This window comes from Triticum aestivum, chromosome 6D, assembly GCF_018294505.1.
Source record: "Triticum aestivum cultivar Chinese Spring chromosome 6D, IWGSC CS RefSeq v2.1, whole genome shotgun sequence".
NCBI classification, from domain to species: Eukaryota; Viridiplantae; Streptophyta; class Magnoliopsida; order Poales; family Poaceae; genus Triticum; species Triticum aestivum.
The window spans coordinates 483,670,163-483,695,678 of NC_057811.1; the positions used below are offsets into that span (position 1 = coordinate 483,670,163).

General features: G+C 48.3%; 2 protein-coding genes and 1 pseudogene across 2 annotated transcripts; 1 reads left to right on the top strand and 2 right to left on the bottom strand.

Annotated features, from left to right (window-relative positions):
- Positions 1–7,863: 7,863 nt before the first annotated feature.
- On the top strand, positions 7,864–9,060 carry LOC123146212 (RING-H2 finger protein ATL1-like; annotated as a pseudogene).
- Positions 9,061–9,286: 226 nt separating this feature from the next.
- On the bottom strand, positions 9,287–13,701 carry LOC123146213 (protein KINESIN LIGHT CHAIN-RELATED 1). Its single transcript, XM_044565821.1, has 2 exons — positions 11,952–13,701; positions 9,287–9,839 (listed from the first exon to the last, which is right to left on the bottom strand). The coding sequence occupies exons 1-2, from the start codon at positions 13,592–13,594 to the stop codon at positions 9,623–9,625; spliced, it is 1,860 nt and encodes a 619-aa protein (XP_044421756.1). The 5' UTR covers positions 13,595–13,701; the 3' UTR covers positions 9,287–9,622.
- A 5,039-nt stretch (positions 13,702–18,740) lies between these two features.
- Positions 18,741–20,670, bottom strand: LOC123146214 (coumaroyl-CoA:anthocyanidin 3-O-glucoside-6''-O-coumaroyltransferase 2). The gene has a single exon (XM_044565822.1). It carries the CDS (start codon positions 20,311–20,313, stop codon positions 18,925–18,927), a length of 1,389 nt encoding a protein of 462 aa, XP_044421757.1. The 5' UTR covers positions 20,314–20,670; the 3' UTR covers positions 18,741–18,924.
- Between the last annotated feature and the right edge of the window lie 4,846 nt (positions 20,671–25,516).

Below are 25,516 nucleotides of genomic sequence, written 5' to 3' on the forward strand. Positions count from 1 at the left end.
CGCTGTTGTAATTTACCTTATCCTGAGCAGGGCCCCGAGCTGGCCCATGAGGTCGCGAGTTTCTGAGGAGCCTGCGAGGAGCTTGCCGATCCGCCCGAGGGGGCCTCGTGAGAAGCATGCGCCAGTCATGGCAGGGCATGCGGGCAGCGCTCGCGAGGGGGGAGGCAGCAGGCGCAAGCTCTGAGTTGATGCAGGAACCAAATTGCAAGAAATCGCACGAACGAGAAAAGGCACCCCCCGCGCATACCAAAGAAAATTCCAACTTAAATCCAAAGACAGAAAGCAGGGCCACAGAAAAGAGGTTAAAAGAAAATGGTCGCGTCCGGCACCTAGCCTAGTCTTCTTGTCTTCTCACCAGCGCGGAGCTAAGTGTTGCCACTAGGACGTGGGAGGGAGCCCCCGAGGCCTGAGGGCGGCACTCCTGAGACTCCGGGGCGAGTACAGCCTCACTCATTATTACGTGAGAGTGTCACGAGCGGAGACCTTCACAGGCGCGAGCCTTACTTCATATCGCCAGACGAAGGCCCCGCCTTGCGCCGCCCTCGACCACCATTGGGGGCATCCGGTAACCAGGACGTCACCAAGGGGCAAAGGGGACGCCAGCGGCGACCACGGGTCCTCTGTCGGGGGAAGGCTCTCCAGCGCCTCCCCGGCAGAGGGCCTACCTCCGGGGGACACCTTGCTCGATGCGGCGCGGGGAGGTGCCTTGCTCCCGGCCCCTCTCCCGTAGCACCCAGGGCGCTCCTCCTAGCGGAAGGGAGGCTGCCGAGATGGGGCCGCCATCCACCGCTGTGACCTGATCCTCCTGCGACCCATGGTTAGCGTAAGCTTGCTCCTGAGAGACTAGTGGTACCCTGTAGCTGTTGTCACCGGCGCGGTTGGTGAGGCTCCCGGTAGGCTCCTGGAAGGTCTCAGTCTCTAGCGCCTCCTCCTCCCAGCCCTGCTCGAGGAGCGAGTTGGGGTCGTCTTCCAGCGCATACTCCTGGTCCACCATGCGGGGCACGTAGGCCTCCGAGGTCGTCGCCTCGAAGACCTCGCCGTAGTGCCCCACACTCCACGTTGCCCGACCCAGCGCGCGGCCCTGAGGATGGTAGGGCGGCATCCCGCCGGGGCCGTAGGTGGCAATGCTCGTACCCGCGCTTATTGGGGGTGGCGCGGGTGCGATTGGGCGTCCGGTGCCGTTGGTTACGCCGGTGTCGATGAAGCCCAAGGGTGCGCCTGGGGCACGCGGGCGCGGCAAGGCCCGCCGTGCGATCCGGCCGCGGCCTGAGGTGCAAGGAAAGAGCAGAAGGGTGGTGCTTCCGAGGCCGCGGCATCCAGGAGTTCGACGACGCGCTCCAGCAGCGCATCCCGGCCACTCTCCATCAACCGTCATCGCAGTAGCTCCCGAGCCACCGTGACGCAGCCCTCATGTTTGCTTGTTCCCGTCGGGTGTGCGGCGCCGTGGCCGCGGCGTGGCTTGATGCCCTTGCGGCTGCTCGCGCTTGTCATGGAGTAAGGGCGGATGGCGTGTGACCGCGTCGCCCGCGCCCCGCGGTGTTTGGCGGCGCACGCGACGCCTGGGACGCGGGGTTGAGGTCTTCTTGGGCAGACGGCGCCGCCCGGGCCGGCCAAGCTGCCCAGCGGTCGGAGTTGGTCCTCGCGTCGCCGGACATCGGAGTCGAGGAGTGTCGGCGGATCAACTGGCGGAAGGAAAGCTCAGGCGCACCCCTACCTGGCGCGCCAAATGTCGGATTTTGGGTTCCGGCAAAACCCTTGAGGTTCGAACACTGGGGTGCGCACGAAGAATTCCTCCTACCTAATCACGCCCTCAACCTCGCCACGATCTCAAAGGCTAGCTCGACAAACTCGCAACATAAGGGACACAAGATTTATACTGGTTCGGGCCACCGTTGTGGTGTAATACCCTACTCCAGTGTGGTGTGGTGGATTGCCTCTTGGGCTGAGGATGAACAGTACAAGGGGAAGAACAACCTTCTGAGGAGAGGTGTTCTTGTGCTTGGTGGGTGTGAGGATGGGTTGGATCTAGTCCAAGATGAGATGAGTTGAGGCTCCGTTGAGATCCGTCGCCTCCTACTGTGGTGGCTAGTCCTATTTATAGAGGTCGTGGTCCTCTTCCCAAATATTGAGCGGGAAGGGAGCCAACAACGGCCAATTTGAAAGGGGACAGCTAGTACAAGCTATCCTGACTAAAGTGACGCTGTCTTGGGCTCCACGGTGACCTTCGTCCTGCCGCCCTGCTGGTCTTGGTCTCGTTGCACCGATATGGAAACCTTTGCATGATGCCTCGGTACTCATCGCCTGCGCTTGCCTCTTTAGCACCAAAGAGGAAACGAGGACACTGTGCGCGCTGGCGCCCGCCTGGTGCCCGTCTGGCCTTGGTCGTCATGGCTGACGTCGTAGGAACCTCGCGAGGTTCGCCTCGCCTTGATCTCTCCGCCCCTCGCGAGCCAGTCTGGTGAGGCCGCTCCAGAGGAGGTCTCGTGTCATCCGCCTCGCGAGGCTTGGCCCCTCGCGAGGGTCTTGAGTGCTTGTTGGTGAAGACGGGCCGTACTGGGCCGCGAGTGGAGCCACGCCGTGGGCCGTAGGCAGGCAAGTCTGGGGGCCCCTGTTCCCAGAACACCGACAGGGGCTTAGCAACCGGTCTGTCACGATTGAAACCGCGTCGGTGAGGATGTCGGCAGACCACAGACACTAGAGACTGCACGTCCGTAGACGCCAAGACAGGAACTATTTCGACAATGAACCACCGCGAAGCTTTAGCTGCCTACCGAAGAAATGTCATGACCACACACACATGTAGAGGTCCTTGCCGAAGCTCGAAGGAGGCACCGTTGAGGACGTAGAGTCCGCCCCGCCGCAAGTGTCCTCAAGCGCGGCGCAACCACTCCGACCAGCCATCGACGGCGGCGATGCGGGGAGGAGGTGGCGTAGGATGTGCCCCGGGGTAGAGGAAGTGGTGGTGGGGGGAAACGAAATCACCCCGTCGCCGCCATCCCCGGGCGTGGCGCGGCTTTGCCGGTTAGCCCTTCGACGGCGAAGATGCGGGCATGGCTGTAAGGACAAAATTACTATCATTAAGGTGAAGCATGTACCTTGTTCATGAATTTTTTTGGAGTTATTTGTGTCTCAGGCTTGAGGGTGAACCTTGTTAAATGTGTGGCCTACCCATTAGCTGTCATGGTTTTGATTTGAGTGTTATCCTCTTGGTCTTTGGAGGTCAGATGGGCTCTCTGCCATGCAAGTACCCTGGCTTCCCCTAGGTTACAGAAATATTAGGAAGATTGATTTCCAGCCTTTCTTGGTTCTATCGAAGGCTAAAGCACTGGGAAGGAAAGCTCATGTCTAGGGTGGGACATTTGGTTCTCGTCAATTCGGTGCTTTTCTGCCCTTCCCACTTATTTTTTTCACCGCTTTTCCTCCCTCTAAATGTAGGGTGGAAAGTGACAGTGAATAAAATATCCGATATTATCCGGAAAATGCCTATTTGTATCCGATGCATTCGCATCCGAGCTAAAATGAAAATGGAAATGGAGGATATCCGGATCTATTCTACAAATACAATTGCAACTACGGTATGGGATTTTAACACAAATATTGATATGAAAGTGGATATAGCTGTATCCGAATAAAATACAACTGCAACTATGGTCAGGGGTCACCAACAGATCTTTCGGAGTGTTCATCTTTTTATACCCGGTGGTTGAATTCAGCAGTGAGATGCAAATTATGGATAACGGCTTGATACAGAGGGATGGTTGTGCAGCAGCAATGATCGCATCGCATGCAGCTACTAGGATCACGGAAAAGTGGTGGCGACAACACTTGTGTGACTTTGACGGTGGTGCTACTCCAGCACCCGGTCTCGAGCTCCGGGGTGAAAGCCTAGGTCTTACCCGAGTTGGTTATATCTGGCAATTGCGATGTTTTCTTATGTTGTTACCTTGTTGAAGGCATTGCTCGGAGGTGTTCAGATTCATTTTTCAAGGTGAAAACCTATATTCTGGCCTTGATGGTTGGAGTCGGTGACGGCGGCGTTTGAGTGTCACTCCCTTCCTGAAGGTGTTGCTGTTGAAGAATCTCATTATCCGTGTGATGTCATAAGATGGTTGGTGTGGATATGGTCATTGCTGCAGTTTTGCCAATTGTGAATCTGATTGGCTTGGTACTTTTTTCCTTTTCCTTGTCTATGCATAGTTTTGGTCTTATATGACTTTGCTAGTTGTTTGCATGTTTTTTTGTGTATATTAGCGTAGGAGTGTGTATCATAGCTATGCAGAGTCCGGGTATGGACTCAATGTGTTGTATGTTCTCTTGGTGCTTCATTTTAAAACAATAAAATCCACCCTTTATAGAAAAATGATAAGTCGGCCTAAACGTGCCACATAGTGACATAGAAAACATGGTGTCAAATGTTTCACTCAAGATGAGAGGAGGAGACCAAAGTTTCACTCGAACAAACAAAAAGTGTGAGCAGAACCCGTGTCACGTCGTCATGTTCCCTGGCCGTTCTAATCGCTGGCGGGGACAGCGCTACTCTGTTGAGAGCGGGAGGGCAGAGGGTCCTCCCCGGCGATGGTTGGTAGCGACCTTGAGTAATAGTTTGATGGTTTGATTCGGGATCTACAAGTCTGTCGGTGTCAATTCTTGGGTTTCTTTTAGTTGTGATAAATCCGTACATGTTGATATTAGGTAATATATTAATTACAATGCACGTCGATATTAGGTCGAATATTAATTGCACACAAGTATTAGATAGGATATTAAATGTGTTGAGGGCTCACCATTAGAGGAGTCTGAATCATTGAATTGACCTAGTTCGATGGCCGAGATTTGTCGGATCTGTCCCTTTGAATCTCTTTTTATTGGTATAGATATAGATATAGACTAGTAAAATGCCCGTGTTACGCTATGGAACCACATGAAGTAGAGCCAAAAGTAGTTTATTCCCATTTTGTTATTCAAAAAATCCAACCAAGATCTTCTAAACTTACACAAGAAACAATTTATTTCTGTACTAATGGGCATTTGTAATAATGCTACTATACACAGCATTGTTGTACTTTACAAGGTAGGCTAAAACACTGACGACTTGTTTGTTTGTCGCAAATCAGATCATCATTTTATCTTAATTTGTCTTATGTTTCTAGTGCCAAAGTATATAACTATAGGTTACAAGAATCAACATTTAAGATCTCCACAGCTCATTGTATCCCATTTGCAATGGTATGCCCCATTAACAACATTCCATAAAAACCACGCTTATGGATTTGAGAGGACTTGAAAACAACATAAGCCAAGCTACAGACTACCAAAATGATGTCTGAATGTAGTTCAAAGAACTCAATGATGGGGAGATAATAAGCGGAGTTCTATAAACATATAAAAGATGCGGTGTCCAACATCACATCATCATCATCCACCCAATGTTGCAGAGGAAGATAGATGAAATACACAACGAGAAAAAAGAAGATATAAAGCACGTTAATACAAGCCATTAGGTGATAAGCAAATAATATTATTCCACACATAGAAGTTTCTATCGAGAGTGTGTGATATATATTCAATATGCCAATAGGAAGAGTGAAAGAACCAAAATTTGATGATTGCCAATATTATTATGTTGAAGGAGGGCCTGTATGATCCTATCACATTCGATGTGCCTTGAGCATGGCCTTTATTGTGGTCCTCATGGCGTCCGCCATCGTGGCCTTGATCGCTGTGAATAAGACATAATACTCACAGCTCCTCGAGGAGTTGTCGGACCATGGGGCTCTGGTGGGAGCTCGAGCATGACATCAGTGTTGCGTTCGCCGCGACGCAGTAGCCAAGGCCGATGTGCAGGACGCCACGGACCAAGTGCTCAGGCTTGACACCGCCTACCGACTTCCTATGCTGCCCAACGTCGTCGAGCCCGTGCACTGGTAGCCCAGCTCCTCAATATCTTCGACCCCGCCATGAGATGGTATTGCTTTGCGAAGCACTCCCCACCCGGGCCGCACCTGTCATCGTCTCCTTGATCCTATTTGCCGCCCACGGGCAAAAAACAGAGGTGGCTTTGCTGAGAGCGCGAGTAGGTGGGCCGGCCCCATCGACAGTGTCTGTCCTAAGTGTCTCTACAAGCTTGGCGAAATGTGCTCTTTTTATTCGAAGCATCCACAGAGCCTCTACGTCATTGCAGATGTAGGTGTAGTTTAAATTCGTCGTCCTCTCCCTATCCCGGATTAACATTGGGTCATAACGGATGAAAGGCTTGTCACTCTGACAAACAGCTCTCTTGTGGACCAACATGAACAATGCCCGAATCACATCTACGAGTGTTGCTGCCTGAACAACTAGCTTCATCCATTCATCCATAACCTAGGCGACATCGATGGTGCGGTGAGAAGTGGTGAAATCGATCTCACATCATACCTAACGGCCTAACAAACGACCTAAAAGAGAGGGGGTTGTATGTTGCTTACCCCCTTTGGAGCCGACGACCCGCCCATGGCGCAAATGAGGAGGATGAGACAGGGTCGCCCCCGCCGCCGACCAATGCAAGAACTGAGGCTGGGTTTGTCCTAGCATTAGAGGTGAGCGAGTAAATGGGAGAGGGGAGGTGATGCTAGATTTGTGTCATCTTGTGCTTGCCGATTTCCTTCTCCTGCCATCTCCGCCCCAATTTCTCCTGCACCGTGGCATACCCCTTGCCTCACTTTTGCGTCCGACTCGTTGGAAATGGCTTATTCAAGTGTTCTTAGCGAGCCAGATTTTGGGCTACTTTAAGATTCGTGCGCTGTGAGCCAAGCCTTCGTGTATTCAACCAAACGGGTTTGCCTCGCACCCGGTGGGTCTGTTTGGGGTGATGCATGCTACCAGACATGCTCTATTAGACTCGTCACTGATGTCCTCTTTTACAGAAGATGATCACATCAACGACTTGTCATGCAAGCCATGCACGGCTTATCCATCGCACCACCTCCTCATGCACACAACGTACACATACAATCCGTGCAGAATAGGATCTGTGGCCTAGGCTTTTTAGGTCTATTTCTTGATGATGTATTCTCTATTTATACACCTATTTTTAAGACTATATTTATACACCTAGGGCGCTCCGCTCCGCTCCCGGAGTGGACAGAGCTGGAGTTATAATCCCTGAAGCGAGCTAACGGGCTGCTCCATGGATTCTAGGATTTGAAGGAGCAGTGGACTGCCGAACGCGGCCCTAATATTGAGGATGGATAGAGACTCAATCCGTCCCCCAGCTCCTCCATTCCTGTTGAGCCTAACCCAAACAGGCGACGGTTTTGGCCATCCCGCACTGTCGCAGCACTCCGTTTCTGAATTTTCAGTCATCTGCACTGCACCTGGGTACTGTTCTATGAGCAGCAGAGAATCCAGGTAAATCCCTTGGGTCCTTAAAGCTGAGGCATTGGCTTTCCTTTCCATATGTAACTTCGTCGTCGACATGCCAGCACGTCCATAGCCACAGGAGCACCTTCAGTAGTTGCATACACTGTGCCTCTACACATCTTCCTGTGCACCTCCGGAGGCAGCAGAGTGTAAACGTGGCAACAGACATGGCCAAAAGCAAAAGCAAAGGCAAAGACTGAAAGACACGAAAGGGACCTTCCAAATCGAACCAACAACCAAGGAGAGGAGAGCCAAGTTTCACTCGGAAAACGAGACGAGGAAAGCGAAATCAGCAGAGCCAAATGCTTCTAGATACTACCTACTACAGTCGTTCGGTCCAACGGCTAGATGGAAGCGACGGAAGAAAATTCTTCTTGTCCCTTCCTCCACCTTACTGCAATTCCTTTTTCCTGCCCGTCCCATCCTTGTCCTCCTCCTCTTTCTTCTTCCCTCCTACCACCCGGCCACATCGCCGCCATTGCCTCCAGCTTCTGAGCCAAGCCGCCGCCACCACTACATATGTCGCATCAGCATCACTGTAATCAAATCGATCTCCCATCATCCGCCCATTCTTCCTTCTTCCTGAGCTGAAGCGTCCATGGATGCAGACGGAGCAGGGAGGGCCCCCGTCTTCCCGGTGCCGCAGCAGCAGGCCCCGTCGTCCACGACGCCGCTGGCACCCTACTACTACTACTCGTCATCGTCTTCTCCGGCGACGCCGTCCCGCCTGACGCACCACGTGACGCTGAGCCTCACCAGCCTGCCCATCCTGGTGCTCACCGTGCTCGGCATCCTCACCACCTCCGCGCTCCTCCTCACCTACTACGTCTTCGTCATCCGCTGCTGCCTCACCTGGCACGCCACCGCCTCCGACTCCTCCACCCCCAACTCCGGCGCGCCCAGAAGCCTCGTCATCTCCCTCACCCGCCGCCGCCCTCGCCGCAGCAACACCCCCTCCGAACACGAGCTCCCCGTGGTGCACGGGCCGGCGCCCGACGAGCCACGCGCCGGGCTCGGGGAGCCGGCCATCCGGGCGCTGCCGGCGTTCAGGTACAGCAAGGCCGCCAAGGACGACGCAAGCGAGTGCGCCGTGTGCCTCGGCGAGTTCCAGGAGGGGGAGCGGGTGAGGCTCCTGCCGGGCTGCCTCCATGTCTTCCACGCGGAGTGCATCGACACTTGGCTCCACGGCTGCGCCAGCTGCCCGCTCTGCCGGGCAGCCATCACCGCCACCACCGGCAAACAAGCTCCGTTAACAATGGACCGGCCGCGGAGAGGGGAGGAGGTGGTCATCCAGGTGCAGGTCGCCGGCACCGGAGAAGAGGAAGACACACTGACACCGCAGCAAGAAGACGGCGCCGTGGCCTCGAAGAGCGGCACTCGCTTCCATGGGGAATGCAGCGGCGGCGGCAGCAGCAATGAAGCACATTGTAGTAGGTAGTGATTTTAGTTAGTTGCATCACTCGGCTTAGGCAAAACAAAAAATTTTGCCGCTTGAAAGATTCATGATAGATAGTTCTAAGGTGTCACAGGTTCAGTTCTCGCTGAATATTTCTTCAGAGCATGAGAACTTCAGACAACATGAGCAGCTGCTCCTACTGTAAATGAACAACCACTTGCCTGATTTACTGTAATATTTGGACGAGAACAAACAGGAATAATAAATATTTCTTCAAATTCTCACAAAAAAGATTGGCAAGCAGTGTGAAGAAGCAGAACACAAAAGGCAAATAAGCTGAGGGTGGTGGAACAACTGTGACCAAGAAATTGAAACTTCAGAGGTAAGCGAAAGAAGGACATGAAGTGAGAAGGAAAAAAACTGGAGTTCTGGCCCTTCGAGCCCACTGTGATATCCTGATCTTAGCACAGGCAGCAAAGTCTCACCAAAACCTTACTAAAACACCACCAAATTTCGAGATTTCGTCCCCGTTACATCATCAGGGGCCAGGGGCAAAATGGCTGTCTACCAAACGTTGATTTCTTGGACTCGGATAATTTTTATCCTTTATACTCTATATAGCATAGAAAACTCCTAACCCAATAGTTCAATAAAGTTCCTATTCTTCATCATGGCTAAATAAAGTATCGATTACTTTAGATAGACTGCAGAATCTTCTAGATGGTACAGAAGACTACCTCCCGTGCTACATTTACAGTCAAGATTTCTTCTACTGCATAGTGGCATCAAAATAGAAAGAGAAAAGAGTACATGACGTGAACTTCCAAATTACTGTTGTGCGACTTTGGCCGGATCTGAATCGACTTCCTGTTCCTGAGGTTCAGGCAACGCGATTGCTTGATCACCAGGTGACATGAATGCTAGGGCCTTTATCTTGATCTGCTCGTAGAGACGAATGGCTTCCCTGAGCTCGTCCGCACCACTGGGACCATGGTTTCGCCATGAATCAATCACTCGCTTTTGGAACTCCATAGCCAGGCCATAGCTGCATTTCAAAAGAAGAGGATATTAATGATCAACTGAAAGTCAAAAGGCATAACAAATTACTGTCATTACAGGGAAGTATCGTTGCTCAATTAGTCCCAAGACTCCAGCTAAAGAGGAAACAACACCCGGCATACAACTGTGTGGTTATAATACCAGCTCGCCACTATGGTGCATGCGCATCTTGTTCATGCAATTTTTTGGAGTTGTGTTCAGACTTGAAGGTGAACCTTGGTAAATGTGTGGCTTACCCAATTAGCTGACATGGTTTGGATTCGAGTGATATCCTCTCGGTCTTTGGAAGTCAGATGGGCTCTCTGCCATGCAAGTACCCTGGGCTTCCCCTTGGTTACAGAAATCCTAGGAAGATTGATTGCCAGCCTTTATTGGACGAATTCTGTGGAAGGTTAAAGCTCTGGAAAGGAAAGCTCATGTCTAGGGAGGAACCTCTGGAGCTCGTCAATTCGGTGCTTTCTGCCCTCACCGCTTATTAATTTTCACTGCTTTTCCTCCCTCTAAATGGATCATCAAGAAGAATGACAAGATCAGGAGAAGTTTCCTTTGGTGTGTGGATGAGAATGCTAATGGAGAAAAATGTTTGGTTAACTGGAAAAAAGTGTGTTCTCTTAAATATTGTGGTGGTCTGGGTGTCCAAAACCTAGATTTCTTTAACCGGGCATTATGTCTGACATGGTTGGGACAACGAGGATCGACCTTGGAAGGGTAAGCTGTTCCCTGCAATGAGACTGATCAGCAGCTCTTTGCTGTGTGCACCAACATTGAGATAAAAAATGGTGTGCAGGCTTCATTCTGGAAAGGCAAGTGGCTACAGATTGGTGCACTCAAAGATTTTTTTTTTTTTTAGCAAACTGCTCTCAAAGATTTTGCCCTGACCATTATATGCTGGCAGCTCGGAAGAACTTTTCTGTTAAAGAGGGGATTATGGAGGGGAAGTTGATGAGAGGCCTTCAGAGAATTAATTCCGAAACTCAAATGGATTGTTTTATTCAGATTTGGGCTATGCTGCAGAAAAAAAAAATTAGACCAACAGGGGAGGAGCCCCGCGGTATTATTATTAAGGAGGTGTGAGACACCAAGTTTTAAATCCGCGAAATAAATTCCGCCCGCAGGGTTCGAACTTGGATCTGCCAAGGCACACAGCCGTGCTCTTGCCAATGGGCTAGGTGCCCATGCACTATGCTGCAGAACATTCAGTTAGTTAACAGTCCAGACTCCAGATACTATTCAGTTAGTTAACAGCCCAAATACTATCTCTTGGAAGCTGAAGCCTATCGCGAAATACTCCGCTGGGTCAGCATATAGTGTTCATTTCACTGGCAATATCAAGAATAACAATCTGAAGAAGGTGTGGGACTGTGAGGGCTGAAGGAAAGATGATTGAATCGGCAGCTTTATCACTGTTGAGAGAATCATGCTTCATTGCCCTTTTGTGAAGGAAATTTGTTTTATGTTTGCTTTATCACTGTTGAGAGTATCGGGGACCGCCTTGAATACAAACACTGTCAATAGTTGGTGGTGAAAATCTTCCGGAGTTATAAAGAATCCTGGCGAAGACATCACGTTTTGGCGGCGGTTTATGTGGGTTGGCACCTTTGGAAGAAGTGTAATCGTAGAATTTTTCAAAATGAGTCGTCCTCGGTTGTAGTGTTGGTCCGTCCTGATCTCGAGGCCCTTGGGCAGGCGTTTTGAGAATAATGGCCTTAGTTTAGTTGTTCCCCTTTCTTCTTCTTTGTCAGGTTGATCTCAGTTTGTACAGTATTCCCTCTGCTTAAATGAATTTGGCAGAGCTCCCCCCCCCCCCCCCCCCCCCCCCCCCCCCTTTCCTTGTAATGTCACCTATGTAGCACCCAACAGTCTGTACTTTCTACAGTGTTTGCCAACAATCTTTAGCTTAGCATTTCTTGCAGTAGTAGCATGTAACATGTAAACTTAGGTAAAAAGCAGGAATATGCAAAAACAAACCTACTTGCAGATTAACATGCAAATTATCTTAGACAACCATTGAATTTTCTGCCAGGCTAAAAGAAAGAAATCAGGTTGCTGTTTGAGTGAACACCCATTTGAAAAGAAAAGTAAACAGAAATAGTAGTACCTTCCCATCGTATTGTATGCATTGGCCAGGCTCTGGCAGGTCTCAATTGTATCTGAATGGTGAGGCCCTAGGGAAACATCCATGACTTCCTTTGCCAGTGCAAACATCTGTGCAGCAGACTGGGGGCGGTCCATCTCCATGTACGCAGCCCCCAGGTTGTTATATACATACCCTACCCCATAATGCTTCGGCCCGAAACTTTCTTTCATCCTCTCCACTGCATCCTCCAAATATGGGACGGCCTCAGTCACCTTCCCTGTCAGAAGCAATAGCCATCCAATCTTAGCTGCGACATTCCCCTCCAAGTGTTGTGATTGAGGGATCCTCTCGAGCATCCCCAAACTCCTCTTCATCAAAGATATTGCCTTGTCAAGTTCATTCACCATCTCGTACAGTGAGGATACTTCAATATATGCTTCGGCCACCTTGTCAGGTTCAGACACTTCCTTCTTCTCTAGAATGTCGCAAGCGATCTCCAAGCACCTCTTGGTGTCCCCGACCTTCTCCTGGTTGGCGAGCGCCTTGGCCATCGATATGAACACTAGAGCTCGTGCATCGCTGTCCTTCTCCACCTTCTTAGCGACATCCTTCAACACACTTACAGCCTCGTCAAACTTCCCCAGCGCGATCTTGATGTTCGCCGCATCAATCTCGGCATGAATGAGATCGGCGCCGGCCACGCCCCACTTCTTCATCACTTTCTGGGACATCTCATTCTGCTCGAGCGCCTGTTCGTGCTGCTCCAGGCCAGTGTATATCACACCGAGCAGCCGCCTGTCGTGCGCAAGCTCCACCGAGTTCTTGCCCAGCGTCGACTCATGCAGCTCCAGCGCCTTCTGGCAGAAGGGCAGCGCCTGCTTGAAGTCAAGCACGGAGGCGTGTGCCTCCGCGAGGTCCCGGTACGCCGCGCCGAGCTCCCGGCTGCCCGGCGGCAGGATCGACTCCTTGAGCTCCACGCTGGCACGCAGGTCGGCAAGCGCCTCCTCCCGCCTCCCCAGCGCCGTCTTCACGTTGGCGAGCTGCAGCCGCACCGCGTGCGCCACGGGCCTCACGTCGAACCCTTCGGCATCGGGGTCGCCGCCCTCGTCCCCAACGGCGGCGTCTTTAGCCGGGAGAAGCGGGGTGAGGAGGCGGAGGGAGCGGGAGAGGAAGGAGAGCGCGTCGTGGAAGCGGGTGAGGTCGAGGGAGGCGGAGCCGGCGAGGTGGAGGGCCATGGCGGGCGAGACGGCGTCGGAGTCCGACGACGCCCCGGAGGACCTGGCGCCCCCGGCCTCGAGGATCCCGACGGAGCGGAGCGCGAGCTCGAGGACGCGGGAGGGGTCGGCGGAGGCCGAGGAGTCGAGGTGCTGGCCGAGCTTGAGGCAGGCGAGGGCGAGCCGCTTGTCGGTGGGCGAGACGGCGTTCTCTAGGCGGGAGAAGGCGGCGAAGAGGTCGGTGGTGGTGGAGGCCGCCTCGAACGCCTCCTCGGCCGCCTCCGCGAGGGCGCGGGCGGACGCGGGGAGCGCGGGCGGCGGCCGCGGGGAGTAGTGGCGGCGGGGATGCGGGAGCAGAGGGTTTGGGGGTTTGGGCGCGGACGCGGGAACGGGGGCGAGGGTCCGGAGGCGCTGCCTGAGGACGAGGGAGGCGGCTCTGCGTAGCGCCATGGCGGACGGCGATCGATCGCGGCGGCTGCGGCGGCGGTGGCCGGCGGTGAGGGGGCTAGAGCGGAGTGGATGGGTAGGGGATGGTGGAGTGGGCTGGGCTACTCTAGGCTTTCGATGCGAGCTCCTAAACGTGGAGGTTCTGGGCCGTTCTTGGGAGCAGGCTTTTATTCATCATCATTGACCATCCAGCCCATTTCCTCTCAGAAAAGGAAGAAAAACTATCCAGCCCACTTGGACATTCTGTATTCTGTAAGGATGATCTTTGGGAAAACCCTGTTTGACGCATTTTGCGTCAAACTGTCAGGGCGCCGCACACCCTTCGCCCTAATTGGGCCGACCCTTTTTTCTTTTTCGTTTTTTCTCTTCTTCATTCCTCTTTCAACCGACTCCATTGTAACCTGACTAGTGCATTCATTTTTCCTCGCTCCCATTCATTCCTCGTGTAACCGATCCTCTCGATTCCTCTATGTCTTCATCTTGATTCTTTGTCATCGTCGTCATTCCTTCCTCCTTCGTCTCCCTTGAGGTGGTCGGCGCTCTAGTTCTTCATCTTCTCACCCCTTCATGCAAGTCTCTCGAATGGTAGTTAGGGTTTGCTGATTTGTTCTAATTTTGTTGGCAGACATTGTCTGGCAAACAAGTTATGAAGAATAGCCTGTAGTCACCATTCCTTCCTCGTTTGTGCGTCTCGGGGCGGTAGGTGCTCTGGTTCTTCTTCATCTTCTCCCCCCTTCCTGCAAGTCTCTTGGACGATAGTTAGGGTTTGCTGATTTTGTTCTAATTTTGTTGTGGTGTTTTGGCGACCAAATTCTGAGGAATAGTACTTAAGTTTGTGATACTTGGTTGAGGTTCGTCAGATTTGGCATTCCCTGTTTGGTTGTTTACATTCCAATTGTGTTTCCTCAACTGCATTCTCTTGTTTTTTGTTTGTGTTTGCAAGTTCGACTGAGAACTAACATATCATGGTTGTTCTGCAGAGTTGAAGGTAAATCATTGCAACAAGTATGAGGGCAACTGTTTTTGTTATGGTGGTCGATAATTTTATTTATAACCCTTGCTTGGATATGCTATAAGATGTCTTGGATAGGGCTAGAGAAGTGAACAAGCATGTCCCTACAATTTTGAAGAAGCTCTTAAATCTTCCATGTACATACTTATGCACTGGTGATAGTGATAGTGTTGTAGTTCTCTTCTAGTTTAGAACTAGAACTTGTACTTGAGCTATTATAAGATGGATATTGTGTGGTACTATTCTACTATTTTAATTCTGGTGCTCACTAGTTTTGTTTTTGGTCATAGGCAAAGGTTGAACATGAACTGATATTAGATGTGGTGGTTGTATTTTTGATATAGGACATAATCCAAGCATAGAAGATGAACTATTGTAGTGTTTTGTGTGGTTACTTGTAAGATGTGGTGATTATTAGCTTTTTTGTTTTAAGTTGAACTTGAACTTGAACGGTTATAAATGTGGTTAGGAGTTAATTTGTTTTGTAGGTGTGGTGTTATCAAGGCGTGGAGCTTGATAACAGCTCCAGACCTTTTTTGCCCTAAAAAGGTGTGGATCTTAATTTGTTAAGTTGTGATTATTGTGGACTTTTTTTGGGTCATAATCCAGGGAGTGGTAGTTGATTTTCTTAAGTTGAATGCCTGTAGTTTTTGGTGATAATCCACGGGTGGATTTCTTTTTTCTTTTAGGTGTGGTCATAATCCATGGCTAGAAACATTATTCATTTGTTGTAATATTTTTAAGATTTTTTGTCTTTTACTTGATAATACGAATTTATAATTTTTATTAATGTATTAACAGATTCAGTCTAATGGTATTTAATGTCTTACTTTTAAAATAATATAATTATCAGTGATACTAATTAGTGCACATGTTCTCCAAAAATGGTTGTTGACCACCTTACTTTTATTTTTGTTTTTATATAGTATTTTCTCAACAATCAAAGATTGGTAGAATTCACAGATTTTTTGTAAGTATTATTAAGCACTAATTCTCTACTCTTAGATAGAATAAGGCAATCATAGATTCAACTGACAAACAAAATGAGTATTTTTTGAAATGTGAGCTTGACAATCTTGTAAAATTAACCCTCGTCTAATGATTCATATTCCAGTGGAGAAAATACTATCTATGATAAAGAATGATGAGGATGAGAAAAAAATTCCTATGTAGTTTCATATTTATGCTCTTTAGCATTGTATACACCGATGTCCGGTTTTTGTCGTGATTAACGACGATGATAAAAAAATTATTGATTTGTACTAAAATTTTGTATTTATTGGTAATTCCTTAGCATGATTAACTATGTAATAATATTTCTAATTTAATATTTAGATGCAATTTTGTTCTTACATAATCTTAATATTTATCATTTAAAACTTATTTGACTACATTTAAATTGGATTTTATAGCATATATTTTGTTAATTCGAGACAATGATGTTTTAAAAGATCTCCCATTAGACTAAACCATCTTAAGTGTGAGAAAAGGAACTTAAATGCATATGCATAATTTGTGGCATTTGCATGAATTGTAGTGTATAGATATATATGTGTGAGGCCGCATATATGTTAGTATTCTTGAATATTTTGGTACCGAGGTCTAAAGCGTACGATATCAGATATATCTTGCTAGTAGTGGTTTCTAGTGGATTGTTATGGTTTTCGCAAATTAAAGAAGCATAGAGCCTAGAGTATTTAATCTTTTCAAGTGGATATTGTGATCGAATTGTTGGGATTGGTTTTCTTGGTCCAGTATCGATCAAATATGTCTTACATCTTCACGTGTAGTCAATAACCTGACAACTGACGACAACACATGATTGGTACATTGTTGGTATTAGAATAGCATAAGTTTTGACAAAGATGGAAATTTTCATATTACCTTTTCTTACTAATTAGTCCACAGATATGCATCATAAGGTGGGAAATTCAACTCTCCACAATATAAAGAAGTTGACAATGTGTTTCGGCACATGTGTTAGCTACCATGATGGAATTGGTTGTCTAAGCTATCAATCCTTATAGGCTTTTGATACGAGCTCCTTAACGTGAGGCACTAGTGCTCTTGGCTATTGATTGGAGGAGCCTTTTATTCATCATCATTGACACCAAGTCCATTCCTCTAAAAATGAATAAGAAAGTTACCTAGCGGAAGATAATCTTTGAAGTGAATTTTGGTTGGTTGGTTTTCGAGCATATGTGGCATACATTTTGGTGGTTTTGAGCCAAGTAGATGTTCATTAGGACTTTGACCTCATTTTGACCGGCTAGACCACCCCCCCCCCCCCTCTTCCTCAAGTCTGGACGCATTCCTCTGGTAGCTCTGAGCCATCACTTATGTCATCAAGTCTGGCAAAGGGTGACGTTTTCTCAATGATTTGTGGCTACTGGTGGTCGAAAGGACCCTCAGAGTCAAGTAGTCTGGCATGCAACTTCACGCAACCGGCAGTGGAAAACTTGCGGTGGTGATGAGAAAGGTAGTGGATGTCGGTCCTTCCGTAGTGCCTAAACTCTTACTCCTCTAGGAAAAAAAGGTTTCACACATGGAAGAGACCGAGAGGTCTCACATCGACGTCTTCTCCACATGAGGAGGGTCAATGAAACATCAAAACCACGTAAGTCAATGTCTTGTCAGTCCGAAAACCGATTAAGGGCCAAACTAATACAGTATTTTATATTATAGGTGTAAAACGATCAAAAATATATTTTAAAGGCTTATTGCTCTACTCAGATACATTTTTGGAAGAAAAAAAAAGTATACTCTATTAATAAAGGAAAACGTTTCTGCCCACTTAGGGCTCCTTTGATTTCAAAGGATTTCATTGGAATTTTGGAGGATTAGAAGGAAATTTTTTCTATGTTGGTTGTTTAATTCATATGATTGAATCCTATAGGAACTTTTTCTAAGGATTTCGTTGTAATACTTTCCATAGGATTTGTAGGATCCACTAAAACCTTTTTGGAAGAATCTTCTGTTTTTCCTACGATGCAATCAAACAACCCAAAATCCTGTAGGATTGAGATGAGTATGATATTACAATCCTATGCATTTTCTATTCATGTGTTTTAGAATCAACCAGAGAGGTCCTTTTCTTTTAATAAGAGACAACTTTTGGAGTAGTAGAAGTTTGCACCGACAAAAGAACATTACAGCTAGTGGATGTGATCATGTAAACGGGGTGACCTCATTGGGTTTACTTAGCTGTGCTACACCAGCGATAGCTGATCTCATGATGCTAGAGGTAGTGGATGTCGGTGTCGTAGTGTGTCTAAACTCTTACTTCCTCTGTCCCATAATATAAGAATGTTTTTGACACTAGTGCAGTGGCAAAAACGTTCTTATATTATGGAACGGAGGGAGTACTACTTAGGGGAAAAGGCTTTGCACACGGCAGAGAACGAGAGGTCGCACATCGGTCTCTCCTCCACATGAGGAGGGTCAATGAAACATCGCACACATAAACCAATGTCTCGTCAGTTTGAAAACCCACTAATGGGCAAATCAATCAAATATTGTATTACCTCTGTCCCAAATTACGTGTCTTAGATTTGTCTAGATACATATGTATCTGACACTAAAATGTGTCTAGATACATCCATATTTAGACAAATCTGAGAAAAAATAATTCGAGACAGAGGGAGTATATTTAAGGGTGTAAATCGGTCAAAATATATTCTAAAGGGTTATTCCTCTGCTCAAATACATTGTTGTAAGAAAGTATACTCTATAAAAAGGAAAACCGTTCTGCCCACTTAATTTTTTGTTTTTCTTTGAATGAAAACCAGGTTTTGGCATCTAAAAAAAGTCAGGTTTTGGAGTAAGTACTACTCCCTCTCATATTGTGGGACGGAGATAGTAAAAGTTTACACCGACAAAAGAACATTCCTGTTAGTGGATGTGATCATGTAAACGGGGGTGATCCCATTGGGTTTGCTTAGCTGTGATGCGATGATGCATACACGCAACGAGCATTATTGTTGGGAGAAAATGAGCTAGCAAAAATGATGCGCTTGTTCTTGCTAGCTCATAGTAATATCATTGAGCCTCTTTTTTTAGTTGTTTTTTTGCAGGTGGATATGGATTAGCCTTGCTAATGACGAATTAATTACTTGTTCTCTTACTCACCACAACTAATTTTCTCACTTACTACAACTAATTACTCCCATTAACAAAGCCTCATTGTAATTTTAGCATCCATTCTCTCAAATATACATTTTATATTATAGTACTAGTAGTATAGGAGCAATTGCAATTTTGCAATATGATCAATAATCTTCTCTTGTTCTTGCACTGACCACCAGCAGGATCATCTCCCTGCTCATAGCTGGTGCAGGCCGTCGGAGAAGCATGAGGCGAACCGCGCCATGTCGGCCTCCGGCAGCGCCACGCCGACCTCAATCCCGCGCTGCCCGTCGGTGCCCTCGGCCAGCGACACCGTGCCGGGCGTCTTGTCGATGGACACCAGCTCCACCTTGCTCGGCCGCCCCAGGCCGAAGTCGGTGTCGTACACGCCGTACCGCGGCGAGCCGCCCACGGACATGGGCCGCCGCGGCACCAGCGACAGGATCTTCTGGAACCACCCCTCGGCGCCCGCCAGCACGCCGTCCCCGTCCAGCGCCCGGATGGCCGCGCCGATCGCCGCGGCGGCCGTGGTCACCCCGTCCGCGCCGAGCAGGTCGCGCGCGCCGACCTCCACGAAGCAGGGCCGCAGGCAGTTGCCCAGGTACTCCTGCGGCACAGGCGGGGACAGGCGGCGCCGGCACTCCACTGAGAAGAGCAGGTGCGCGCGCTCGTCGGAGGCGGGGGAGGGGGCGTCGGCGGAGGCGGAGCGCGCCAGGCAGGCCCACGCGAACGCGCACGCCACCGTGAACGCGGAGCAGTGGGTGGTCGCGTCCTTGGCGTCGGCGGCCACGCGCTGCTTCAGCTTGTCGATGCAGCCGCGGGCGATTGTGAACGACCGGATGACCAGCTTGGGCGGCGGGCCTACCGGCGCCGGTGGCGGAGGAGGAGGCCCGTTGGCCGCCAGCTGCCGCATTTCGTCGAGCGTCCTGGCGGCAAGCCCTCGGGGGTCCGCGATGACCGCGCGGTCCAGGAACGGCGGCGGGGGCAGCGCGGCGCCAGCGTCCTCCCCACCGGCGGCCAACCGGCAGTGGCCGGCCCAGGTCTTCACGAAATGCATGTAGCTGGAGTCATCGCAGGCGACGTGGTGTATCGACACGCCGACGGCGACCCCGCGCCCGGCGAACACGGTGACCTGGACCGCGGCGAGCGCGAACCCGCCGTCCCCGCCCCCCTCAACCACCGGGAGCCGCGGCACGAGCGAGTAGAGCCGGGCGACGTCGCGGGGCCCGTCGCCGGAGAGCTCGTCGAAATCATCCTCGCTCTCGGCGACGGTGAGCTCGACGGCGCCACCACCGCCCCCTCCCCCCGCGGGCAAGAAGAACTCGTACCCGCCGCCGTCCGGGCAGGGCCGGACGCGGCCGAGGAGCGGGTAGAACCTGCCCAGCGCGGCGGAGAGGGAGGAGACGAGGCGCGGCAGGAGGGCGGCCCGGAACCGCTCGGGCGGGTGCGGGTACGGGTAGAAGAAGACGCGCTCCACGGGGCCGGTGAAGATCCAGGGCACGTCGAAGAAGGTGAGCGGCAGCGCGCCGCAGCCCCCGTCGCCCTCCGCCGCGACGGCGAGCGTGTCGAGGACCCTGGTGGCCATGGGAGGGAGGGAGCTCGATTCGAGATCCCTGCCGCGGCGTGCTCCCCTGCTCTTCTTGACGGCGGTGGTGGAGGTGGGGATGGGGGAAAGATGGGAGCTTTAGCGATCCAGATCCACCAAACTCACGCACCTCACCGAACAAACGATCCAAATTGCTGGTCGCTGGTGGTTGGCAGATCAGATGAGCTCGCCCGCTCCCTCCCTCCGTCTCTCTGTCCGTCGGTCGCTGTCGTGTGCGTGTGTGTCTTCTTGTTGTTTATTGCTGTCATGGCTCTGCTGTTCTGAATGTGCAGAACAGTGGTGGGCAATCACGCGCGAGGAGCAGAAGGCAGTGCTGTCAGTGGGTGGTCGCAGTAAAGATTCAGAGAACAACCTGACAATCACATGAAAATTGTTCTCGAATTGTATGGTGACTGTAACCTATACAAGCTGCTTCAGGGCAGCAGTTAATCGGGTCAATGGTGCAGTTAGGCCAGTTAGGTTAGGTTAGATATCTAATTTCAGAGAAAAAATGTTGACATGTGATTGTTGCAATCAATCATGGATGGAGTGGAAGCTGTTTCTTTCTGGCTTTCAGCTCTCCTCGTGTCCACAGGAAAAGAATCTGTCAGAGTTGCATGACTTTAACAATCGGAGCATTAGCAGATGCCAAGGCCTTGAGGGCCACCATTGCCACTGAAGCAATTGTGAGGAGGACTGGTGAAGGAAATAGCAAGGCTATCACCAAATGCAATGGATTGATAGTACGAGTGCCTAGCAACGAATGGAAGTAGCTTCCACGTGAAGGGACGGGCTACCAACCAAGTAGACCAGAAGACAAAGCCAAATTATTTAGTTCCATGTTCTTTTTTCCTCTATATTTTATTTATACTTTGTACGTAATAACTAATAAGTACTCCCTCTGTCCCATAATATAAGAGCGTTTTTGACACTACACTCTTATATTACGGGACGGAGGGAGCAACATATTTCTAATGGCTATACCTCACAATATAACTATGGAGCAAAATCTGTCTTTTTTTCCCCTTGGACTTTGATCACATTAGCATTTGTTGGGAGTATAAAGATGTTGATTTCGAACCATTGCCGATATTCATGACGAACAATTACGGTAAATTTGTCTACATTAACGGGAAACTATCCTATTACTAACACAGGAGTATATTTTAAATGAGTAAATTCCTCAAAACCGCCACAATCAGGGACGACTATCAACATTACTACTACCTTTGCACCTTTTTTCAGAAACCCACCGCTCTCTAGGCAAGTTATCACAAAAAGCGCCGATTGCTTTCTCACCATCTTTTGACGATGTTTCTGACTGGCGGGTCCAGTGTGTCAGAGATGACATGGCAATTCGACGTGTCGTGACCAAGCACGACCTGGTTAACTCAGCCTAGTCTCGTTAATGTACAGAGAATTAACTGAAAATTCGACGTGTACCAACCATTGGACGCGTCAGAGACATTTTAGGAGAATACTAGTTATTCAGCTTAGTTGTTAGGGAAAAAAAAAACAGCCTGTAGACAAAACTTCAAGACATATCTTTTGGAGAATACTAGTAGAATGTGCAGCATAGGTTCCAATCAAGGAGAAGAGAAGACAACGTCAGCGAGTGATTGCGGTAAAGATGCAGAGAACAAACTGACAATCACACCAGGGACAGTTGTAAACAGAATGCAGTGCCGAGGAGCTCATCACATGAATATTCTCCTAAGATATCCTCTTGAAGTTCTGCACTGAAGACTGCAGGGCTGCACACTTAATCAGGTTCAGCGCCGAGGATCAATGGTCCAGCTGGGCTCTGAAAATGCAAAGAAACAGGATGGAAAAGTTAGGTCTCTGCTTAAAGAAAAAAAATGCTGAAAATGTGCTTCGGCACATGTGCTTGTTACAATCAATCATGGAACTGGAAGGCATTTGTGAAACGAATCTGTCAGAATTGCAAGGTTTCGCCGATCGAATCATTATCAGATGCCAAGGACTCGAGGGCCACCACTGAGACTGAAGCAATTGTGAAAATGGCCGGTGAAGGTCAGTACTAGTATCATGCAATAGAAGCACCAAAATGCTTTGAATGGTCAGTACTAGTATCAGTAGACGACAACGATAGGAAGTTGCTTCCGTGTGAAAGGATGAGCTACCAACAAAGCTGATCCAAGAGCATCTTCGTCACCGACGGACTAACAAAGACAAGCCATTTTTAATGATCTTTCTTCTAAATTTTGATAATATCTTGTAATCGACAACGTATTTTTAATGGCTATATTCCAAGAGATAATATGATTATTCGAAAAAAAACATCTTCTCGCAAAACTATAATCACATCTAACATTTGTTGGGGTTATCAGTATTCGTGACAAAAAAATGTTAAAAAACTGTCTACATTAATGAGAAACTATCCCGTGTCACCATAATCGGGACATGCCGTTTAATTTGTTGCTGATCCAAGAGCTACCACCATGAATATTCTCATGAGATATCTCTTGAAGTTTTGCACAGAAGACTCCAGGGCTGCACTTAATTCAGGACTGACGGGTCAATGGTGCAGTTAGGCCGGTTAGCTAGGTTCTGGAAATGCAAGAAAACAGGAAGAAAAATCAGGAAGGGTTAGGTATCTTCTTTAAGAGAAAAATGTTGAAAATATGCTTTGGCACATGTGCTCTTCTAGTCTTGGTTACAATCAAGAAAATATGATTGCAATATCCTTCGGCACATGATGGAAAAGTTAGATCTCTGCTTAAAGAAAAAATGCTGGCAATATGCTTCGGCACATGTGCTTGTTACAATCAATCATGGAACTGAAACCAATTGTGAAAAGAATCTGTCAGAATTGCATTGGTTCGCCAACCGTATCATTATCGGATGCCAAGGCCTCGAGGGCCACCACTGAGACTGAAGCAATTGTGAAAATGACCGGTGAAGGTAAATAGTGAGGCTATCAGAAGCACCAAAATGCAATGAATAGTCAGTACCAGTATCACTAGACGGCAACGAAAGGAAGTTGAAGTTGCTTTCATGGAAGGGATGAGCTAGCTACCAACAAAGCTCGTCCAAAGGCATCTCCGGCACCGACAGCCTAGCCAAGACCATCCAAATCCTATATTTCTATGTTCTTTCTGCTAAATCTCGATAATATCTTGTACTATCTCCGTACCAAAATATAAGACGTCTTTGTAGGTTAAACTAGCCTAAAAACGTCTTATATTTTGCTACGGAGGGAGTAACTGATAACATATTTTTATGGGCTATATTCCGAGAGATCAGGTGCTGCTTATGCATAAAATTCGTCCTTTCGCTACTCTAATTGCAGCTAACACATGTTGGGGTTATCAATATTTGTGACAAAATAATGATTTAATTTGTATGCATTATTGAAAAACAATCCTAGTTACCAACACACCTTTTAAAGGAGTAAATTGTTCAAAAGCACTGCAATCAGGGACAACACCATCAAAGTAACTACCACTACTCAACATAAAAAGAGAGAAATATTGCTCTCTCGAAATAGGCTTTTGACCCGCTTTATAAATAAAGCTAAAAACATTGCTTTTTTATGTGAGTTGTTGTAAAAATCAACGGCTGCTCTCTGCCCACGTTTCGGCAATGTTTCTGACCGACTTAACATACCACCTCGAAATAGGGCTCTCTGACGCACCATTCACCAAACGCAATCGATGGCAACAGTAATGGTACTCTTCCCGTTTCTTTTTTACTTCACATATATTAGGTTTGTCTTAAGTCAAACTTTCTAAAATTTAACCAAAATTATTTTAAAGAATGTCAAGATCTACACTACCAAATAAATACAATAAAAAATATACTCTATGATGCATCTAATGACAATTCTTTGTTTTGTAAAGTTAACACTTCTGCTTGTAATCTTGCTCAAACTTAAGAAAGTTTGACTTAAGGCAAACTTAATATGCGAAGTAAAAAGAAACGGAGGGAGTATCGAGTTGTAGGCAGCAACGAATAGAAGTTGCTTCCACGCGAAGGGATGGACTACCGACAAGTAGCTGATGTCTCCGGGAGAGTAGAGAATACAAGCTCTTTTTCTATATTTAATTATATCTTGTAACTAACAACATTTTTTTAACGGCTATATTCGGACCGCATTTAACATTTGTTGGGGAATACCATAAAAAATAACTACTAGCAATATGTAAGACAAATAGTTAAGGTAATTTTGGTCTACAATCCAAAAGTACTACTCCTACCTTTTAACTAGAAAATTACTTAAAGCCACTACAGTCAGGGACTACCATCAACATAACTACTGCTTATGCAACTCTGTTTAAAACACGTTGCTCTCTAGGCAGGTTGTTGCAAAAAGTATGAATGCTCTTTGGAAACGTTATGGCAATATTCTTTTCTTTTCTTTGCGAAAGTTTAGATAATATTTTTGACAGATGGGCTTGCGTGTCTCTGATGACGTGGCCATTCGACGCGTTCAACCGAACCGAGCACGACGTGGCCACTGTGCTCCCTTTGTCAGCACTAAAGATCCAGTGATCTAGTTAGGCCAGTTAGGTTAGGGGTATGAAATTGCTCCATCTCTCTGTCTGTCACTGTCACTCTTGTGCGTGTGTCATCTTCTCTACCCTTTATTGCTATCGTATTCATGGATACTGCTGATGCCTCTGTTTTCTGAAGGTGCACAACGAAAGGTTCCTATGTAGGTGGAGAAGAGAAGCAGAGGTTCCTATGGGTACTGCTGATGGCTCTGTCTTCTGAATCTGAACGTGCAGAACAAGTTTCTGTTTAGGACACTGTCAGTGAGTGCAGTGAACCAACATTTGCATTGCACAGAGAATAAACTGAGACTGCACTGTCGACTACCTCATCACATGAATATTCTTGTAAAATACCCTCTTGAAGTTTTTTTGGCTTGTAACTATAACCTGCAGATTGTAAGACTTCGTCAGGTTCAGCACTGAAGGTCAACAGGTTATAGTTACAGTACAACAGGAGGGAAAATTAAGTTTCTGCTGCAAGAAAAAAAATGTTGTATATGCTTCGGCACATGTGCTTGTTACAGTCAGCCATGGTACTGGAGGCTGTTTCTTTCTGGCTTTTCAGCTCTTCTCAACTCCACAGGAAAAAATATCTGTCAGAATTGCATGATTTCGCCAAGTCCTCCTGGAGGACCACCGCCGCAACTGAAGCAAATTCTGAAGAAGAGGGCCTGGTTAAGGAAATA